The sequence below is a fragment of the Camelina sativa genome, chromosome 12 (genome assembly GCF_030686135.1).
Source record: "Camelina sativa cultivar CO46 ecotype springtype chromosome 12, ASM3068613v1".
Taxonomy (NCBI): Eukaryota; Viridiplantae; Streptophyta; class Magnoliopsida; order Brassicales; family Brassicaceae; genus Camelina; species Camelina sativa.
Window position 1 is genome coordinate 6531636 of NC_141891.1, and position 19426 is coordinate 6551061.

The 19426-nt window shown below is 37.8% G+C and overlaps 6 protein-coding genes across 11 annotated transcripts; 4 read left to right on the forward strand and 2 right to left on the reverse strand.

The window, feature by feature from the left end:
- Nucleotides 1-67: 67 nt before the first annotated feature.
- On the forward strand, nucleotides 68-5482 carry LOC104730606 (GPCR-type G protein 2). Of its 3 annotated transcripts, XR_015575330.1 has the most exons (15): nucleotides 68-491; nucleotides 796-896; nucleotides 1202-1306; nucleotides 1691-1811; nucleotides 2225-2354; nucleotides 2659-2737; nucleotides 3104-3192; nucleotides 3368-3460; nucleotides 3854-3880; nucleotides 3972-4058; nucleotides 4187-4258; nucleotides 4497-4627; nucleotides 4762-4934; nucleotides 5050-5097; nucleotides 5200-5482. XR_015575330.1 is itself a non-coding variant. In XM_087479671.1 (14 exons), exons 1-13 carry the CDS (start codon nucleotides 160-162, stop codon nucleotides 4913-4915), a joined length of 1521 nt encoding a protein of 506 aa, XP_087335797.1. In that variant the 5' UTR covers nucleotides 121-159; the 3' UTR covers nucleotides 4916-4934; nucleotides 5200-5482. The 3 variants fall into 3 exon arrangements, 1 of the variants encoding a protein (XP_087335797.1); XM_087479671.1 differs by lacking the exon at nucleotides 5050-5097 and having other exon boundaries at nucleotides 121-491; XR_015575331.1 differs by lacking the exons at nucleotides 68-491; nucleotides 796-896 and having other exon boundaries at nucleotides 1202-1308; nucleotides 1692-1811.
- Nucleotides 5483-5653: 171 nt separating this feature from the next.
- On the forward strand, nucleotides 5654-8083 carry LOC104730608 (uncharacterized). Of its 3 annotated transcripts, none has more exons than XM_010449802.3 (5): nucleotides 5654-5904; nucleotides 6250-6471; nucleotides 6584-6688; nucleotides 7057-7760; nucleotides 7910-8083. In XM_010449802.3, exons 2-4 carry the CDS (start codon nucleotides 6300-6302, stop codon nucleotides 7749-7751), a joined length of 972 nt encoding a protein of 323 aa, XP_010448104.1. In that variant the 5' UTR covers nucleotides 5654-5904; nucleotides 6250-6299; the 3' UTR covers nucleotides 7752-7760; nucleotides 7910-8083. The 3 variants fall into 3 exon arrangements, with proteins under 3 accessions (XP_010448104.1, XP_087335800.1, XP_087335799.1); XM_087479674.1 differs by having other exon boundaries at nucleotides 5763-5904; nucleotides 6584-6699; XM_087479673.1 differs by having other exon boundaries at nucleotides 5896-6086.
- A 158-nt stretch (nucleotides 8084-8241) lies between these two features.
- On the forward strand, nucleotides 8242-11258 carry LOC104730607 (uncharacterized). The gene is made up of 4 exons (XM_010449800.3): nucleotides 8242-8781; nucleotides 9473-9698; nucleotides 9790-9891; nucleotides 10254-11258. The coding sequence occupies exons 2-4, from the start codon at nucleotides 9515-9517 to the stop codon at nucleotides 10979-10981; spliced, it is 1014 nt and encodes a 337-aa protein (XP_010448102.2). The 5' UTR covers nucleotides 8242-8781; nucleotides 9473-9514; the 3' UTR covers nucleotides 10982-11258.
- Nucleotides 11259-11628: 370 nt separating this feature from the next.
- LOC104730609 (uncharacterized) lies at nucleotides 11629-14173 on the forward strand. Of its 2 annotated transcripts, XM_087479672.1 has the most exons (6): nucleotides 11629-12232; nucleotides 12350-12612; nucleotides 12993-13110; nucleotides 13226-13434; nucleotides 13605-14014; nucleotides 14069-14173. In XM_087479672.1, the coding sequence occupies exons 1-6, from the start codon at nucleotides 11852-11854 to the stop codon at nucleotides 14110-14112; spliced, it is 1425 nt and encodes a 474-aa protein (XP_087335798.1). In that variant the 5' UTR covers nucleotides 11629-11851; the 3' UTR covers nucleotides 14113-14173. The 2 variants fall into 2 exon arrangements, with proteins under 2 accessions (XP_087335798.1, XP_010448105.1); XM_010449803.3 differs by having other exon boundaries at nucleotides 11655-12232; nucleotides 13605-14173.
- A 3-nt stretch (nucleotides 14174-14176) lies between these two features.
- On the reverse strand, nucleotides 14177-16769 carry LOC147930226 (D-3-phosphoglycerate dehydrogenase 1, chloroplastic-like). Its single transcript, XM_087479670.1, has 4 exons — nucleotides 16018-16769; nucleotides 15353-15837; nucleotides 15162-15263; nucleotides 14177-14872 (listed from the first exon to the last, which is right to left on the reverse strand). The coding sequence occupies exons 1-4, from the start codon at nucleotides 16538-16540 to the stop codon at nucleotides 14405-14407; spliced, it is 1578 nt and encodes a 525-aa protein (XP_087335796.1). The 5' UTR covers nucleotides 16541-16769; the 3' UTR covers nucleotides 14177-14404.
- Nucleotides 16770-18392: 1623 nt separating this feature from the next.
- LOC147930227 (putative alpha,alpha-trehalose-phosphate synthase [UDP-forming] 4) lies at nucleotides 18393-19214 on the reverse strand. The gene is made up of 4 exons (XM_087476772.1): nucleotides 19105-19214; nucleotides 18879-18993; nucleotides 18664-18765; nucleotides 18393-18584 (listed from the first exon to the last, which is right to left on the reverse strand). Exons 1-4 carry the CDS (start codon nucleotides 19212-19214, stop codon nucleotides 18393-18395), a joined length of 519 nt encoding a protein of 172 aa, XP_087332898.1.
- Nucleotides 19215-19426: the final 212 nt, after the last annotated feature.

Below are 19426 nucleotides of genomic sequence, written 5' to 3' on the forward strand. Positions count from 1 at the left end.
TACATTACTGTTTTGGCAGCAAATAGATCTTGTTTCTTAATTAGACTAGCAAGTTGGAATAGATTTTATTCAGAGGCATTTACTAATGTGTCTCTGAATTTGGGTAATTGTACCGGAAATTGATAAATTCGGTACGGAGATCCGGTTTAGTGTGGTTTGATGGATCAAGCTTTGAAATTGGGGCAAAAAAGAAATCCAAAATTTCTCACTTGTTCCTTGTTAGAGAGAGAGAGAGAGAGAGAGAGAGAGAGAGAGAGAGAGAGAGAGAGGAGAGAGATGGGTTACGGATGGGCGATCTTCGAGGGGATACTGGTGATGGGATCTCTGTGTCTGTTAGGATCGGCCGGTCTCTGGTTTCTCAATCGGAGGCTTTACAAGGAGTACGAAGAGAAGCGAGCCTTGGTTCAAATCATTTTCAGCATCGTCTTCGCCTTCTCTTGCAACCTCTTACAGCTCGTTCTCTTCGAAATCATCCCTGTTTTATCTAGAGAGTAAGCCTTTCCCACTTGCTTGTTTACTTTATCGATTGTTCCACAGCTGAATTTTGGCTTGCGTTTGGTGACCTAAGAATTTTTTTCTGCAACTACTGTTTTGATGAATGAGAGTAATACATGCAGCATTGATTCATGTGAAGACTTATGATGCTGAATAATGTATAGCATCGTTGATGAATTTTATCATTTAACATTATATGTCAAGGATGTGAATGTAGTTCTGCATTGAGCTTTGAAAATTACATCAATTTAGTTCGGAGACATATCACCGGATCTATATATAACTCTTTCATCTTTGCAGGGCAAGGATGGTAAACTGGAAGGTGGATCTCTTTTGTTTGATAGTGCTCCTTGTTTTCATGTTACCTTATTATCATTGCTATTTGATGCTTCGCAATTCTGGTAAAGCCTTTTTCCTCATGCCACCTATTGTATTGATGTTCTTCCTTTTTCCTTTTTTGATAATTGTGTGTCATTTCATGTGTCCTTGGAATTCCTAAAATATTTCATGTATGCTAATAACCTGGGTTGAACAGTTCTTTTTTGCATATGATCAGTTTGTCTTTTAGAAATAGTATGTGGCCCTGATGATTGTTATAGTTTCTATTTGGATTGATATGGAAGAATATGTATAAGCATTGTCTTATGGAATTGATCCTTCCGTCTTTAGTTTTTTTTCGATTAAATATCATAGCACCACATTTCAGGTGTTAGAAGGGAACGTGCTGCTGTTGGGGCCTTTTTATTCTTGACCGCCTTCCTTTATGCTTTCTGGCGCATGGGCATTCATTTTCCTATGCCTTCAGACAAAGGTACCTCTTTGAGTTTATACACCCTCTCTCTCCCTTCAACACTGTGTAGGCAAGAAGAAAGTTGATCTTAAGTGTCAGTTAGATCTTATTAACGTATTCATGAACCAAGTGTACTTTTGAAAATTTGTGGAGTAGGATTAATGTTTTTCTCACTTGAAAGGAGTATCTGAGCATGTTTGCACTGACTATGATTGCTTGACTGTAGAAAATACCTTCAGAATATTTCGTAAATTAATAATCCTGCCTTCTTGATGCTTTTGTCCATTTATGCTCGACAATAGCTTTTATATATACAAACGCTCTCAGTTCTTTTTGTTTTGGATGCTTAAGATCTTATCACCGCTTATTGGACTGCTTACCTTAAACACCCTTTTATTTTGAAAGGTTTTTTTTCAATGCCTCAACTGGTCAGCAGAATCGGGGTCATTGGTGTGACCCTCATGGCCGTCTTATCTGGTTTTGGAGCTGTAAATTTGCCTTACAGTTATATATCTCTCTTCATTAGGTACTTCCCTTTATCATTGCTCCTATATTTTCTTCTAGCTTGTGCTTAAATCTGGTAATGGTTTTGCTGTTTAGTTTTGTTGCGGCTATCTATAGAGTATTTTCCTCTGATGGCACCGTAAACTGGAGTGAATAAATAGATAGACATAGTTAGCTCTTCATGCGTCAATTGCCACTTTATTTTTGGAACTGAGAGCAAAAAGGTGACCGGGTTGATGTGGACAGAAAATGTTACTTTAACACTTATCCTTCGATGAGGCAAATGGTTATGTAGATTTTGACTTGAAGTAGGTGAACTCTGAATTCATCATCTGTGATGTAAATGGTTCTACAGCGATAGAAGATTAGCTGGATTGGGAAGTTTTGTGATCTAACAGCACGTTTTCCTGTCTTTTTTCTCTCTGGAAACTATAGGGAGATTGAAGGATCAGAAATAAAATCGCTGGAAAGGCAACTGATGCAATCAATTGAGACTTGCATAGCTAAGAAGAAGAAAATTATTTTATGTCAAGTGGAGGTGGAACGAAGTCAAGTATCGGAAGAGGTATGTTTCCTTGTTCTATTTTAGCATACCCCATATGTGATTATAATTTGAAGTTTTAAATTCTTGACCATTCTGCATTTGGGTTGGGATGCTTATTAGATCTGTGTATTTATGTACTCAATGTTATAATGCTCTTCAGGCTCTGAATTGGTTGTTGTTATCATAACACTTTTCTATGCATCAGTCAAATGCCATAAAGACATTTTTTCCGCATAGACTGAGAAATTTCATAATGAAGCTTTTCTCTTTATGCTAATTCTGAAATGAGCTTAGGAAGTAATCATCTGGTGGTTTTGATTTCCAGCATCAAAAGGGTAGGTCTTTCCTTAGAAGATTTGTCGGAACTGTGGTGCGGTCGGTTCAAGATGACCAAAAGGAGCAAGGTCAGTTTATATGATTTAGTTTCAGATGCAGTTGTGGCTGCACAACATTATCTTCCTAGAGAGTGATTTTATATGTGCACTATCTTTGACGCCATTAGAATTTATATGTGCACTATCTGTCTAAATTTGTTTGACAGATTAAATATTCATCTTGTTTAAGTGAGCTGAAATATTTAGACGTTCCAATAGAAAACAGGTTGCCTGTTACAGTTTTCCCCCTATTACCAGATTTAAGGCAAGCATAGGATCACGTATTTTCCTTGGAATTTTATAGTGTACATAATATAATAATATGAGATATTAGCTCAGCATATTAGTTACCATCTGGCGATATTTCCTCGAATCATTAATATTTTTCTTTTACAGATATCAAACTAATGGAGGCGGAGGTTGAAGGTCTAGAAGAGCTGTCAAAGCAGCTATTCTTGGAAATTTATGAACTCCGCCAAGCAAAGGTCCCCTTTAGCACTGTGCCATTAGTTTTTAATTTATTTTCAGAATTCTACTCATTGGCATGGCAATGACATCTTCAACTAAATTATCTGTTACTTAGGTTAATTTCTTGGTTGTCTTGTTATGTTGTAATATAAACATTTTATAAGCACTTATTTAACTTCATTTCATTTACAGGATGCTGCTGCTTTTTCTCGTACTTGGAAGGGTCATGTGCAGAACTTACTTGGCTATGCGTGTTCTATCTACTGTGTATATAAGATGTTAAAGGTAATTTTGTTTTTTGTGTTTTATGTGAGGTGCTAGCCTTCAGTACTTCTAACTCTATTTATGTATCCTAGTATTGCAAGACTGTTTAAAATTTTCCGCATGCATGTAACAATGGATTATGGATTCTGTGTGGTTAGTGGTAGTTGTTTAATAGATATTTGATGCAGAGTTTCTTACAATATTTTCAAAGATCTCAGTAGATATAGATTTAAAATTTGTGGATCTCATTACATTGTGTGTTTTTCTGGGATGTGAAGTTTGTAGCTGTTCTCAGGAGAATAATGGTTTCGTTAGATGAAAATGTCGTCAATATCCCTTGTTAAATGTTTTTCTCAGTTGTAATTGTGAACCAGTGTTTCTAACTTCTCTGTTATATCCATTGTTTATCTGCAGTCTCTACAGAGTGTCGTTTTCAAGGAGGTATTCTCTTGTTTTATTATGAATGGCTGCATCCGTTATCATCATTTGTTTACTTATTTACGACATGGAATAGTAATTAGATTATTTACAGGCGGGCACAAAAGATCCTGTCACGATGATGATCAGTATATTCTTGCAGTTCTTTGATATAGGAGTAGATGCTGCATTGCTCTCACAGGTTTGCTTGACTTTGAGTTTTTAATGACTTCTATCTTGAAAAATGCTTATATGGCTCTCAGTTTACCTTATGAGTCTATTGGTTCCAAACATTAGGTCTGACTCGGTCTCGTTCTCTATTATTTTCAGTATATTTCCTTGTTGTTTATTGGGATGTTGATCGTGATATCAGTGAGGGGATTCTTGACGAATCTGATGAAGGTGAGTTCTGATTTTAACGTTCAAGATTTCTTCCATTTGTCTTTATACAATCTTCTGCATTACGGATCCACTCAATTAAACTTCAATCTGACCATACAACAAATTGATGGCTACTACTTGATTGGCAGTAGTATGGTGATTTTACTGAAACATAATTGACAACATACTGAAAGCTTTTGTTTGGAATGCTATTATATAAGTTTTGGTGAATGACTTGGGAGTATTTTCGATTGTACAGTTCTTCTTTGCAGTGTCGAGGGTAGGGAGTGGATCTTCAAGCAATGTTGTGCTTTTTCTATCCGAAATCATGGGAATGTATTTTTTGTCTTCCATTCTTCTTATAAGAAAAAGCTTGAGAAATGAGTACAGGTACGGCGAGTTCTCTGATGTTAACTGATAAGAATAATAAACTAATTGCTGTATGTGTCGTTATATACATGTTTCTTCTGTACCAAACATGGAAAGTGGATTATATAACTGAAAGCTGTTTTGTTGGCACACAGAGGGATAATAACAGATGTATTAGGCGGAGATATTCAGTTTGATTTCTATCATCGATGGTTTGATGCAATATTCGTGGCCAGCGCTTTTCTTTCTCTGCTTTTGCTTTCTGCACACTACACATCTCGTCAAATTGATAAGCACCCAGTTGACTAAGCAAAGAAAGCAAGCATCTGTAAGTTCCCTTGCATTTAGTGGTTGATCAAATTTTGATCTAGAAGAAAGTAGTTGAATTAATTACTACGACTTTAACATTCGCTCATGTACATTTCTTTTTGCTATGTGATTAGTTGTAAAGAGAATGAGATTTATATGGAGAGTACCGGCAATCCTAATGGGTACTTACTTGTAACTTGGGTTTGGGGTTTTTTTAGCGTTCAATACGAATACATCTATATTTCTGTTACCTGTAGTTTTATATTGTTATTTTTCTTTTGCAGTACTTAGGAGGTCAAAAAAAAGAAGGAAAAAGAGCAGTGTGGCCACAATGATTGCATGTGGGCATTGGCTGGAAAGCACGTTTTCTTGTTGGTTCAGTTTGAGATACTGAGAGTTATTGTGGTAAGAGAGAAAGTTGGTATGTGTGTATGTAAGGTTCAAATGTCGACTCAACGGCGCTTTTGATCAAATCACATTAATATCCCCCATTCAGGGATAGAATTCTCAGTACTGATATATATTCTGTTTATAAAATAAATAAAATCCATATAGAAAGGTGAGAAAGAGATACATCAGTTCAGAATAAATTGACGCTGGTTCGTTCTTTAGGGGAACAGCTAACTTCGGAACACACAACACAACTTATTCCTTGTTTGAATATTAATATAATCTCGTAATCAGATCAATCATTCAGCTTACTAGACTGCATATCATTTAATCAATCGGGTTGTAAGGATTGCTACAGCAACAACTGAAGTTATAATGCTATTGACACTACTACTATTGAGCTGTAAAATATCTAGTTACAATCAGTAGACAATAAATATCTACGATAAGTAAAAGTAACACAGACACAACATTTTTTCTTTTTTGGGACGCTTCACGGCGGGTTGATTATAGAAAAAAAAAAAAAGAGAGGGCTTCAACGGCCTTTGATTTTGGTTTTCTGGCTCAACGCCGCGCTGTCTCTCCAAAACAGCCTGGTGGTAAGCTTCTTCTTCTTCTGCTTGTTTTTTGTGTGACCATAATTGTTTCTGGAAACTTTCGCTTTTTTGATTAGTCAGTCTCCTCGATCTACTTGATCGCTTTGACGTAGAAACCCTAATTTCTGGGAGAACCTGTCCTGCAGTGTTTTTTACTATTTATTTATTTCACTCATTCCGATGAGGTTTGTTTGTGCTCCGATTTTTTCGTCTCTCGTGTGGGATTATCCTCACTTTTGGTGTTTCTAATTTTCGTTGTTGATCCTCTCTCTGTGCTTATTGTCGTTTTCCTTTGCTTTGGGTTTTTGATTTCAAGGCCTCTTATTCTGTGCCAAAATTTGTATCCAGTATTGTAGGGTTAAAGCTTGGATGATAGAGACACTTGATTTCCTCTTACAATGACAACACGACGAAATGGCATTTCTAGGAATCAGCGGGTTGAGAGTTTTCGCGGTGAAGGCCCTAACTGGATCCTTATTGCTGGGGGTGCCTTGTTGAGTACATTGTCTATTCGCTTTGGCTACAAATTAAAGCAGTCCATTGATTCCAAACCTCATTTGAATGCCACTGGTGGGTTAAAACGTACTTAATTGGTTTTACTGCTTATATACTACATGTCCTTAGTATTCAGTTGTATAGTCTCTTATCTTATTGGAGGGTTGTTGTTGTTGTTGTTGTGTAGCCAATGGAACAACATCTGACAGAGGAAGATCTCGAGGATGCTGCTTGCATTCTAATGCATCTCCCTGTGAAAGGAGTAATGATTGTTGCTTCCACTCCACTCCCGGTGAGAAGTTTGTGAGTTTGTTATTCTTACAGCTGCCTTTTTTTTTGTACTATACTTTAATCTTGACTCCACACAGTTTCTTGCTGGGCTTGCTAAAAAGATCTTTTGAGATGTTGTTAATTAGTTGATAGAATATGGAGATGGTTCTTACAAGTTTGTAGCTTTTGGTTTCTTGCATATTGAATGTTCATGAGTCATATTTTAAGAAGCTACTTGCATCATTGTGCTGGCAACTATGGAAGAAGTATCCCCCGATGATGAGTTTGCGTTATGATTATCTCAGAATGTTAATCTCAGCTTAACTCAACTCTGTTTCAGAAAGGTTTTGGTGTGGATGTTCTGAGAGTTTGCTTCTTTTTTGAATGCAGGAACTGAGAATGGGGACAGTAATCATGCCACAAACGAGCAAATGGTCGCGTCCAGTACCACGCTGCCTCTTGTGACAGTTCCTACTCCAACATATAGCAAAGAGAGCGGTGTCATGTGGGGATCTTCTCCTGATCTCCGGGATGTGCCCATGAAACCATACCATCACCAGTCAACGTGCTCAGATTCTCCTTGTGTATCTGAATCCGGCTCAGACATCTTCAGCAAGCGAGAAGTAATACAGAAACTGAGGCAACAACTGAAGAGACGTGACGACATGATCCTTGAAATGCAAGAACAGATCTTAGAGTTGCAAAACTCGCTTAACTCGCAGACTGGACACTCTAGCCATGTACAAACACAGCTAGACGCAACAAACAGGGATCTGTTTGAATCAGAAAGAGAAGTTCAGAGACTGAGAAAGGCAATCGCAGACCACTGCGTGGGTAGCAATAATGGTTGGAGTGGTGATGTGAACGGGTTTATGGACAGTGAAAACAGCTACGAGTCACCAGAAAAAGGATCAAAGGATGGAGAAAGGATAGAGATGTTGAAAAAGGAAGTGGGTGAGCTAAAAGAAGTGATAGAAGGGAAGGATTATCTACTTAGAAGCTATAAAGAGCAGAAGATGGAGCTTACGCAGAAGATAAAAGAGTTGCAACAGAGATTGGATTCACAGCTCCCAAACATATTGTAGGTTGGAAAGGTTAGGCATTGTGCATTCTTTATTACTACTACTTCTCTTTCTTTTCTCGAGAAAGAAATATGAACTCTCCGAGGAAAAGCTCTCTTTTGATTAGATTGTTTTTAGCTTTGGGCTTTGAATCTCTCCTTTTGGTTTCTTTCTCCTGGTAGGTGAAGTGAAGATTGGAAATCTGAAAATCTCAATCCAAATGTCGTGTCTCAACTCTCAAGGCATATAAAAGTTGGGTGAAATGTGGACTATATCAGTTAGAAGTTCGTTGTTTTTTTGTTAAATTTAATTTATCAAATTCGAAATCTGTTAGGGAAGGAAGACCAGTTAATTTAGTAATTTGTCACATAGGGAAGAAAAATGTCACATAGATCAACCAACCATATAATATATATATATATATATATATATATATATATATATATATCCATCCAGCTGGTAGTTATTTATTAGTTGTGTTCCACCACTAAGACTAAAAATAGAATAGATTAATAATAATCAACAGAAGAAGAAGGTGTAAAAGTGCAAATTACACATGGATAAACCTGTCAAATCTCTTACACAAATCTAAAAAATTTCACTCTTAAGAACTTAAAAGAATTGAATTATTATTAAACACAAAAAATAGAGATGAATGTCTGAGAGTCTCTCAAGTCTCAACCACCGTGAGCGTCATCCATGGGACGTGGTTGACGCGTGCGGAGATTTTTAATTATTTATTTTATTATTTTAATAAATTAAATAAACAGTTTTTTTTTAATTAGGAAAAACGAAAAAAAAAACGAAGGGGGAGCTGTGTGAGGAGGCGCCGTCTCTTCTCTTCCCCTCCACTTTTATTTCTCTCTGTTGGGGTTTTTTTAACAGTCATATCCATCGCCGGAGACTCAACGATTCTTCTCGGAATCTTATTTTTCGATTGTGGAGGAGCAGAGACCACTACACACACACACTTTAAAAAAAGTCAAGCTGGAGTCTGATAAGTGAAGCTATGGAGCCCTAATCCTCTACCATTTCTTTTTAAGGTTTCTATGAGGTTTGTATTCCGATTCCTTTCTTTGTCCTATTTCGCTCTGTGGATATATATGAGTTGTTCCGTCGGATTTATGTAATTCGTTTTTTTTTATTTTCTCGTTCTGATTGCGATTGTTTTGTGTTGAGTCTGAGTTTGGGTAGCAATTAATGGGGCTTCTATCTACAAAGTATTAAGGGTCCTTTTTATTTTTACTATTTTGCTTCATGTTCAAGTCAAGTATCTCTTCGTGTGCCTCTCTCTCTCTCTATTAGCTCAGGAGAGTTTACTTTTAACGTCTAAATCAAAATCCCATGGCATCCACATTTTGATTTCTCTCTTTCAGGTTAGCTCGATTATTTTGTTGCATTTTATTGATTTTAGAGCTTGATTCCATGGGTTTGTCCTTTTTGATCCATATTGGAATCAATACCACATGACTCCAACCCCTTTTTCAGATTTTTTTTTGTTTTTTATTGGGTTTTTCTTCTCTGGTTGATTCGAGATAATGCCTAAAACATGTTGCCTTTGGGCTCAATATCTTGTATATTTTTTAATGTAGGTTTTGGAATCTTGTATTTTTAAAGCATTTTTTGGTGTATTTTCAAAACTGTGTACCGGTTGTTTTTCTTGTGTGTAAACCACAATTCTCGTCTATTTTCTTTCTGATCATTAATGATGATTTTGTTCTTGCATCTTCTGGTGATCAATGTAGGTTATGTTTGGATGATAGAGACATTTTTGACTTTCTCTTACAATGAGTACACGAAGATCTGGCATTTCCAAGCATCAACGAGCTGATAAATTTTGTGGTGAAGGCCCTAATTGGATACTAATTGCTGGGGGTGCCTTGTTGAGCACATTGTCTATTCGATTTGGGTACAAGCTTAAGCAGTCACTTGATTGGAAACCTCAATCGAATGGCTCTTCTGGTTTAAAAGGTACTTACTTACTTTATTGCTGTGTTGCTTACCATATGTTTTATAGTTTGGTTGTAGTTTTTGTCTCTCTTAATGAGATTTTGTTGTGCAGCCAATGGAGGAGCATCTGAGAGGCAAAAATCTACAAGCTGTTGCTTGCACTCTAACACCTTTTCCTGTGCACACAGTAATGATTGCTTCCGCTCCATTCCAGGTGTGACTTTGTAACTTTCTGTTCTAATGGAAGAATTTTCTCATGTTTAAGCCACTAAACAAACACAGTATGCTAGTGTCTTGGTCTTGCGTCATCTCTTACTAGGTTTCCTTTTATCAACATGTGAAGTGAAACGATGATGCGTGAAATTTAGTAAAATTTAGTAAATGAAGCTGGCAACTAGGCAAGCAGATTTTCTCCAATGATGGTTGTGCCTAGTTGCTAAATGCTAACAATAGTTACAAGATTTGTCATTGTCCAAGAAATGGTGAAGCACAGTCACAAGATTTGTACTATTGTATCTAGAAATGAGTTCTTTTGGTTCTTTGGATCTCATCAAACTTTGCTTCTCTTTTTTGTAGGAAGTGAGAATGTGGAGGGAAAAGAGGTGACAAACGAGCAAATGGTATCCGCATCTGACACTTCACTGCCTCTTGTGACAGTTCCTGCTCCATCATTTAGCAAAGAGAATGGAGTCATGTGGGCTACTTCTCCTGATCGCCTGGAACTTCCCCCAAAACCATACAATCACCATTCGACGTGCTCAGATTCTCCCTGCGTTTCTGAAACCAGCTCAGATATCTTCAGCAAACGAGAAGTAATACAGAAACTGAGGCAACAGCTGAAGAGACGCGATGACATGATACTGGAAATGCAGGAACAGATCCTAGAGCTGCAAAACTCGTACAACGCGCAGACGGCACACTCTAGCCATCTCCAGGAACAGCTAGACACAATGAACAGAGACCTATTTGAATCAGAAAGAGAAGTCCAGAGACTGAGAAAGGCGATAGCTGATCACAGCGTGGGATGCGGCGCAGGTAGCAATGGCAAGACATCTCCCGTTGCACCTTGGAGTGGACATGTGAACGGGTTTATGGACAGCGAAAGCAACTATGAGGCACAGGAAAAGGGATCAAGGGATGGAGAAAGAGTAGAGATGTTGAAAAAGGAAGTGAGTGAGCTTAAAGAGGTTATAGAAGGGAAGGATTATCTACTAAGGAGCTATAAAGAGCAAAAGATAGAGCTTTCGGAGAAGGTAAAAGAGTTGCAGCAGAGATTGGACTCACAGGTCCCAAACATATTGTAGTAGGTCGAAAGGTTAGGGCATTGTGCATACTTGCGTCTTTTTTTTTTTTTTTTTTTCTCTATTATTTTCCTTTTTTCGAGAAAATGAATCTATGTCCTAAGATAAAAAGATCGTTGGGAGATAGAGATTTTCAGGTTTCTTTCTGGCTTCAGCTTTCGTTTTTTTGAATTGTCTTAATTCTTGGTTTTGAGGTCTTTTTATCTCTCGTTTGGTGTAAAGGAAAATAGTTGTTGAAGAGTTTGCCGCGGGTGATAGTTTCCTGCTTTTCCTTGTTCTATTCTCCTTCTCCATAAATGGTAACTAAACCCAATAGAGTAAATGACAAACACAAGACTCTTAAAATAACACCATTTTTAACCAACAGTAGTCAGTTTTACTTTTACCATAGTAACCACCACCACCAGTAGAGGTGTCTTCGTTTGGCTTTGCACAACCATACAAGCAAGATTAGATATTATTAGTATAAAGTAAAATTTATTAACGAAAAGTACAAAATTGTATTTCGTCTTAAACTAAACCGATGTCCGAATCAACTTTGTCTTAAACTAAAGGCCACGTAGAAGATTTGTTCTCACTTGAAGAATAGCCAATTTTATCAAATGATCAACACAGTATATAAACAAAAATATTAAGATATATAAATAGACGCAATTGGATTTATAATAATAGAGTTATCATCCTAATTGGATTAGTATAGTTTTTTATTTATTTATAAATAAATATTTTTTTTAGAAAAAAAAATTGGTAAAGGAAGACTTTATCTTCTCAGAGAGGCGTCTTCTCTCTCAGGTTTTGCTCCTCTCGCTTTGGATGGAGATGTGAGCTTTCCTTCATTCTCTTCGATCAAAACACTCTTTCATCATCATCCATATGGCTCTTTCGCTCCTCTCTCAAGTTTCTATCTCCGCCTCTCTTTCTTTTACTCTATCCGCCATTACCGCTACTTCTAATAATAATGCCTCATCCTCTCTCTACTCTTCATATCACCCCAAAGGTACCTTACGAAATAGAACCGCGACCTCGTTTTTCGGAGGCTCCTTGAACTTGAGGATTGATTCTATGGCGGATAAGACCGACTTGTGTCTCGTGCTTTGTACCAACAACGGCGGCGGAGGTGAATTGGATGATATGGACGAAGGCGAAATCGAGAGAATTGGAAATCAAGACGAAGAAGATGACGACGATTTTATCATTAGCCATTCTAATACTTCCCCTGAGAGATGGGATGTTTTAGGTCTCGGCCAAGCCATGGTCAGTAATTGAACGCCATTAGAAGCTTAATTGTTACTATGATTAAGTAGATTTAGGAGCTTTTCTTAATTATTATCATTGATGCTTTTGAATATATATGTGTGTATCTTTTTTTAGGTAGATTTCTCTGGAGTTGTGGATGATGAGTTTCTAGAGAAACTAGGTTTAGAAAAGGGAACAAGGAAACTGATTAATCACGAGGAGAGGGGTAAATTACTACAAGCAATGGATGGTTGTAGCTATAAGGCTGCAGCTGGAGGCTCATTGTCCAACACTCTTGTTGCTCTCGCTAGATTAGGTTCTCATTCTATCATTGACCGCCCTTTGAATGTCGCTATGGCTGGCAGTATTGGTGGTGACCCTCTCGGTAGCTTTTACGGGTACTCAAACTTCTTTTGTCTTTAGCTTGCAAATGGTGTGATTATATCTGCTTGCTTCTTTCTTAGTATCCCTTTACAGTTGCTCTTTATCCCTAGTATTGGTGTCTAAAGGTTTATTTGTGTTAGAGGATTGGTTTTTATGCAAGATTAGTTTCTAAGGTTTTACAAACTAGACTATCATCACATCGACTACTGATCAACACATTCAGTTTTTTGTTTAAATTATGTCTTCTGATTTGCCTCATCAACTTTTTTATCTAGATGTATGTGTTTAAATCAACCAGGTTATAAATTGTTTATTCGTGTCTTGTATGATTTGCCTTCTTCCGTTGTTTTGTTTGGTTTACTCACAAGGGGATCCCTTCTTTTATGTTCTGTAGGACTAAACTACGTCGAGCAAATGTTAATTTTCTTTCTGCTCCAATTAAGGATGGAACAACTGGAACAGTTATAGTCCTCACGACTCCTGATGCACAACGTACTATGCTTGCATATCAGGTAGGATTTCTGATCACAGCAACCAAATTGAATACTAGTAGAATTGTTAATTCCGATAAGATTAAGATGTATGCTCGACTGAAACCACTAATGAATATGTATGTATAAATTTCAGGGAACGTCCTCTGTCGTTAATTATGATTCTTGTTTGGCTAGTTTGATATCCAAGACAAATGTCTTTGTTGTGGAAGGCTATTTGTTTGAGCTTCCTGATACTATAAGGACCATAACAAAAGCATGCGAAGAAGCCCACAGGAATGGGGCACTTGTTGCTGTGACAGCATCAGATGTGTCTTGCATAGAGAGACATTATGATGACTTCTGGTGAGTTTCTGGTCTTTTTTTCTTGAATCCCTTCTTGCAGTTTCTATATATTTACAGTCCATCAGAGGAACAGTTGAATATATAATAATAAGAAGGGAGTGATTAGCTTGATGATCAGTCTATTGTTATCTTGACGGTTTGCTTTTGTTGGTTTCGTTGTCTCCACCCAGGGACATTGTGGGGAACTATGCGGATATTGTATTTGCAAACAGTGATGAAGCAAGAGCGTTTTGTCACTTTTCCGCAGAGGAAAGCCCAATTTCAGCGACAAGGTACATGAGCCACTTTGTTCCATTTGTTTCGGTGACGGATGGAATCAACGGGTCATACATTGGAGTAAAAGGAGAGGCCATATACATTCCTCCTTCCCCATGCGTGCCAGTTGACACATGTGGTGCTGGAGATGCTTACGCTTCAGGGATCTTATACGGTATCTTGAGAGGAGTCTCTGACTTGAAAGGAATGGGAGATATGGCTGCTACGATTGCAGCGACTGTGGTGGGTCAACAGGGAACCAGGCTAAGGGTTCAGGACGCGGTTGACTTGGCTCGATCACATGCCTACCGTCTCAAAGGTTCTGGTGTTCGAACAGATATTGGGTCTTGATCAAATTTCTCTACCTTGTGATTTTTAGCTTTTATGATACATTCTTTGATTTTCGTGCCTTTTGCAATTTGACTTGTAATCTTTGTATGTAACATTTTAGTAGTATATATATATATATAAACAAAGTCTGATAGAATATTCTTGCAACATGGGAATTTTCAAGCCTTAACAATTTGACATTCAGGAACAACGCAATACCAATATCTTATTAAGGATGGTCATATTGACAGCCGTACGTAAATACAAAGTTGGACTGCTTATAAGCTGTTGTTATGTGGAACATGGATTTTTTTATATTTTATTCATATAGAGTGATGAAACTGATTAACCACGAGAAGTCCCTCTTGTGATACAAAATCCATGATTACATTATGCGCCTTACGGAACAATTACGTTCCACATTCCTACGTCCCTTCTTGATCAGATACGGGCGTCCGTCTTTAACCTTTCCTTCCACTTTGAAGTCCGCTGGGGGGTACACGGACTCTGGGTACATATGCTTTACGATGTCTAGCTGAACGGTTATTTTCTCGAAAGGGCTCTCTGGTGACCCGTCCAAGAACACAAATTCCTCTGAGAGCCTCATACCTTTCTGCTTGGCTATGAGATCGGCGTTGGCCAAGTTGACATATAACTCAGAGGAGATTGGCTCGAGAATTCCCTTGATGACCATGGCTCGTAGAAGTCTGGTGTCAAGATCGTCAGCAGCCCGTGCTGAGGCGTATGTGATTTTCACATTTTTCAAACCGCCAACTCCTCTGGACGCCACTTGCCTTAACGAATTTCCTAAAACCTCGGCTAGTTCCACATATGGTTTCAGCTCGGTTGGTACCTGCAATGCATTCTGATGTAAGCTTTTGCGCATAACCAATATGAAGAGTTATCTTGTAACAATTGAATAAACTGTAAAAACAAAGAGCTATGAGAGACTGCATTTCTCTTATTTCAATTCACAAATCACAGAGGATGAATGAGAGACGCTCACAGAGGACTCAGTAGAGATACAATGTCCTACTTTCAGTCTTAGGCGGCTAGCTACGATACTTGCGTCTTAGAACTAAGTTTCGAATGTGATGAAGCGTATTAAAACAAACTTTTTACCAGCAAAAACCAGTGCTCACCTCAGGAGAAACCATAGGTGCATTGAATGCAGTAGCAGCAAGCTCGCCTCCTCCATTCAGAGCTCCAACAACAGCTTCAGCAAGATCAGTGCTAACTCCTTTCTGTCAATTTTTCAAAAAACGATCAGAAGCGAAATTAAAGAGCAAAAACCAAGAATAAAAATATATTACGCAACATGAATTTTGCACACCTGAGTACTGGCTGCGAGATGAGGTATCACAGTGACCCTCTCGTGCTGCAGAAGCTTAGTGTATTTAAACGATTCATATATATCTTCAGTGAAGACATCAATTGCAGCCCGAGCAACAATACCAGAATCCAGAGCTTTCACTAGCCCGTCTTCGTGGATGAGACCTCCATGAGAAACATTGACGATGCAAACTCCTTTCTTCATTATGGCAAAGCGATGGTCAGATAGTGTTATCCATGTTCTTTCGCTAAAGGGCAAGTGCAGAGAAATGAAATCTGCATTGGCGAGGGCAGCACTTAAGCTGCTGAAGCGGACTAAGTCAGCACCAATTGCACGTGCACGGTCTGCTACGACAAATGGATCAAGAGCAAGGACTCGCATACCAAGGCCCTTGGCACGGCGAGCAACTTCGGCCCCAACGTTCCCGAGTCCGTAAACTAAAAGGGTCTTTCCCACAAGCTTGTTCATCTCCAACTGATCATCTCCTGCATTGCATTAAGTAGAGACATTAATTAATTAAATACTATAATCCATCCGTCAGTAGATAAGTACATAGTCACTCTACCACACTGACACAAGCTCAAGCTAATTGAAGAATCTAGCTAACAAGAATCAACAGATTCGCCAAAAAAAAAGAAAAAAAAAAAAGGTAAAGAGTTACTAACCAGCCTTGGCTTCAGCTTGGGCCATGGCAGTCATAAGAGCGATTGCGTGCTCAGCGGCAGCGATGGTGTTGGGCCTCGGCGCTTTGACGACCAGACACCCAAACTCCGTGGCTGTTCTCAGGCCCACGTTGTCGAACCCAGCACCAGCGCGTCCGACAACCTTCAACCGTCCGCGAGACGCTTCAAACACTTTACGGCCAACAATTGTTTCACTATGCACGATCAAAGCGTCACAGAGCGAGACCTTAGCATACAGCTCCTCGGTGGTCATGTCATACGAGCAGTCGACATTCGCGAAACCCTCCAACACCTTTAAACCATCCTCACCGATCTTCTCAGCAACCAGGATCGTAGGCTTGGATCCAACGTAACACCGCCGCTGAAGAGTAATACTGCGTCGTCCGCGGGAAGGGATGAAAGCGATGGACGGGAATGGGAGAGGCGATCTGGAGGAGGAGTTCTTGTGAGAATTATTGGTGGCGGCGGAGATCGAGAAACATGCGCCGGCGACGGCTGACGACATAGCTACCGCTTCTAGGGGTCTATTTACTAACTTGTATTCCTTAGTTAGACCCAATCGGCGGCTAATATATACATTAAAGAAAACTTGGTGGACAAGTAGTAGTAGTAGTAAACTCACAGAGTTACAAAGGAAAGTATATATTTTAGATATCCCAATAGTGTAGTGACTAGTGAGTAGAGAAATTGGGATAGTTGGTGAGTGAGTGAGTGAAACGAATTTGATCTATTCATTTTGTACTAAACTACCTATTCTTTTTTTTATTAAGAAATAGGTAGTGGACTGTAATTCAGTTTGGCCCATATTAATTATAGTAGCCTTTAATTATTCATAAGGCCTATTAAAAATCGATGCCCACAATTCAATATTTTAAGTCACGTGTGTCGTCTACACTCGCAAGTCACAAGTAAATGCAATTAATGGAATGTATCACATTATTTTTGTATGGTTTAATTTTCAACTAATCATTGTATATTTACGCTAATTACTAATTTAATTATTTAATAGTCAATATATAAGAGAATAAGATTTGACAGGGCGTGGCAAGGGTTGGTGAAGGACATAATTGCTTCAGATTTAAGAAATACATTTGTCACTAATTCAATATACTTGTAGCAGCAAGATGTATGGATTTCATAGTTGGATTTAAATTCTTATACATGCATCTTTATTTTCAGAGTTTTTTTTTTTATAATTTGTTTGACAAACTTTTGTTATAAAAAGAACTACGTAAAAATATAAGTTTATAATAACAAGAAACATACGGTAAGAAATGAGAGAAGACTTAAGAGAATATGGAAAGCAGAATAAAAGATGGCAAAATACTCGAGATAGACGTTGTGGAATTGGAAACGAAGAACAAAACAGAGTAAAATGAGAGCATTGTAACAACCATTTGAAGCAACTTCGGATTGGTTTAGGTGAACACAATGGCTACATTCTTGTTGTGTGAGAGCAGTACTGGAACCATTTGAAACCAAGAATACTGTATTTCTCTACGTTTTTATACGATCGGAACGACACGCAGTTTATTTTGGCTATGTTTGTTTTAGTTACAGAAGACTAAATAAATGGTCAACACTGACTTTATATTAGAATTTTAGAAACCATAGCCAGATAAACATTTCCAAAAATCGTCTGCTTGTGAACAGTCTTTTAAGTTTTGTTATTCTATGGCTACATTGGGATTGACATAAGAGAACATGACATATGATTTTTTTTATTTTTTTTTTGTCATATTTTATGTTACATTATCATTAGAAATATTTTTATAATAAAGACTAGAAAAGCTTAGTCTAGAAAACATGATATTCAATTCAATTTCTAACACGTATTAACCCCATAAAAACTGGCCTCTCTCCATCATAAAGACTAGAAAAGCTTCACTTCCCCTTTAGCCTCTCTCTTCTCATTTGATCTCCACCATCAAAAAACCCTTCATCTCTATGTATACATACACACAAACTCATTTGTCTCTTATCTTCTTTGGAAAAAAAAAAAACTCTCTCGTAGCTTCTTGGTGCTAGAGGTGAACAAGGCTGACTACGACAGATGTAATACAAAGAATCCGATCAAGAGAGTAGACGATGGAGACTCTGAGATCTCCCATGATCGTTATGAAATATGAAATATTTATTAAAAAAATTTAGTCAGAAGTAAAGTGTAACTCGTGACAACAACATATATAAAAGAAAATAAATAACAAGCCAGATGAATTATTGGCACAGCTAAGATAGAACCAAAACGACCATTGATTCGTCCAACAAGACCATGGTATTCTTCTTTGATCTTTTGATCTGAAAAATAGGAGTATAGGAAACAAACACAATCCTAAGAAGTTGATGCATATAGTAGCTTATTTAAAGAAGAAGAAGAAGAAGGGATAGAAAAACTTATATTCACCAATACCATTTCTTGGTGGCACTGCAATCTGAAGTAACATGACTTTACCACGCCAATCTTCATTTTCCTCCAAAAATTTCTCAAATGCTTGATACTTTTGTGGGATCCCTCTGATCATATCGAGACGATCTACACCTAGTATCAACTGTCAACAAAATCAATATGTTATATCTTTTCTACCAATTTAAACATCAGATAGCATACAAGTATGTAGATATATCTACCTTTCTGGCACCAAAATCGCTTTTAAACTTCTTCATGTATTGTATGATCTCAGAGAGTGCACTTGTGTTTATAAACCTCTCAGGTTCTATCCGAATTGGAAACTATAAAATCCAAACATATACAAAAATTATGAATTAATTACATAATGAGATGATTAAGATCATTAAATCAGAGCATATAATCATTCTTAAGAGATTTCAAGATGGGTCATTACAACAGCTACTCGAGTGACTTTTCCCTGATCCACAACTCCTTCAGATGTTGCTTCAATTCCAAGAATACACATGCATGCATGCACAAAATGTCTTGCAAAGTCATAGGTATGGAAACTATAAAAAAAAAAAATAAAAAAAAAAAGTATAGATTATAAGTACTTAAACCCTTGTTTATTAATCCAAAATGATTACTACACTATTAAAAGTAAACGATATATTACTCACCCGACTAAATCAGCAGCAAGAACAGAGCGAAGCAAGTCGGATCGCGAGGGCAACGTCTTGTACATCTCGGAGGAAGGGAATGGTGTGTGGACAAACCACCCAACTTTCATCTAATTACTGTTGTATTCCTTTAGATATTGAGGAAGAAGCATAACATGATAATCATGGCACCAAACGACATCTCCATCTTCATAGTGCTCTTTTACGACATCAAAAAAGATTTGATTCGCTTTCTTGTATGCATCATACTGTGACTGGTACGTTATGGTTGCATCGTTGCGATATTCTGGTGGCGTTCCCATGTAGTGAAATATCGGCCACA

Excerpts from the sequence above, each read along its gene's own strand:
- LOC104730606 (XM_087479671.1), top strand. The coding sequence starts at position 160 with ATGGATCAAGCTTTGAAATTGGGGCAAAAAAGAAATCCAAAATTTCTC. Across the intron at positions 897-1,201 it reads TTTGATGCTTCGCAATTCTG|GTGTTAGAAGGGAACGTGCT; the intron begins GTAAAGCCTTTT and ends ACCACATTTCAG. Across the intron at positions 4,059-4,186 it reads ATGCTGCATTGCTCTCACAG|TATATTTCCTTGTTGTTTAT; the intron begins GTTTGCTTGACT and ends TATTATTTTCAG.
- LOC104730609 (XM_087479672.1), top strand. The coding sequence starts at position 11,852 with ATGGCTCTTTCGCTCCTCTCTCAAGTTTCTATCTCCGCCTCTCTTTCT. Across the intron at positions 13,435-13,604 it reads AGACATTATGATGACTTCTG|GGACATTGTGGGGAACTATG; the intron begins GTGAGTTTCTGG and ends GTCTCCACCCAG. Across the intron at positions 14,015-14,068 it reads CTACCGTCTCAAAGGTTCTG|CTTTTATGATACATTCTTTG; the intron begins GTGTTCGAACAG and ends TGTGATTTTTAG.
- LOC147930226 (XM_087479670.1), bottom strand. The coding sequence starts at position 16,540 with ATGTCGTCAGCCGTCGCCGGCGCATGTTTCTCGATCTCCGCCGCCACC. Across the intron at positions 15,264-15,352 it reads ATCTCGCAGCCAGTACTCAG|AAAGGAGTTAGCACTGATCT; the intron begins GTGTGCAAAATT and ends AAAAATTGACAG. Across the intron at positions 14,873-15,161 it reads CACCTATGGTTTCTCCTGAG|GTACCAACCGAGCTGAAACC; the intron begins GTGAGCACTGGT and ends AATGCATTGCAG.
- LOC104730607 (XM_010449800.3), top strand. The coding sequence starts at position 9,515 with ATGAGTACACGAAGATCTGGCATTTCCAAGCATCAACGAGCTGATAAA. Across the intron at positions 9,699-9,789 it reads TGGCTCTTCTGGTTTAAAAG|CCAATGGAGGAGCATCTGAG; the intron begins GTACTTACTTAC and ends TTTGTTGTGCAG. Across the intron at positions 9,892-10,253 it reads TTGCTTCCGCTCCATTCCAG|GAAGTGAGAATGTGGAGGGA; the intron begins GTGTGACTTTGT and ends TCTTTTTTGTAG.
- LOC147930227 (XM_087476772.1), bottom strand. The coding sequence starts at position 19,214 with ATGAAAGTTGGGTGGTTTGTCCACACACCATTCCCTTCCTCCGAGATG. Across the intron at positions 18,994-19,104 it reads CTTGCTGCTGATTTAGTCGG|TTTCCATACCTATGACTTTG; the intron begins GTGAGTAATATA and ends TTTTTTTTATAG. Across the intron at positions 18,766-18,878 it reads AAGTCACTCGAGTAGCTGTT|TTTCCAATTCGGATAGAACC; the intron begins GTAATGACCCAT and ends TGGATTTTATAG.
- LOC104730608 (XM_010449802.3), top strand. The coding sequence starts at position 6,300 with ATGACAACACGACGAAATGGCATTTCTAGGAATCAGCGGGTTGAGAGT. Across the intron at positions 6,472-6,583 it reads ACCTCATTTGAATGCCACTG|CCAATGGAACAACATCTGAC; the intron begins GTGGGTTAAAAC and ends GTTGTTGTGTAG. Across the intron at positions 6,689-7,056 it reads TTGCTTCCACTCCACTCCCG|GAACTGAGAATGGGGACAGT; the intron begins GTGAGAAGTTTG and ends TTTTGAATGCAG.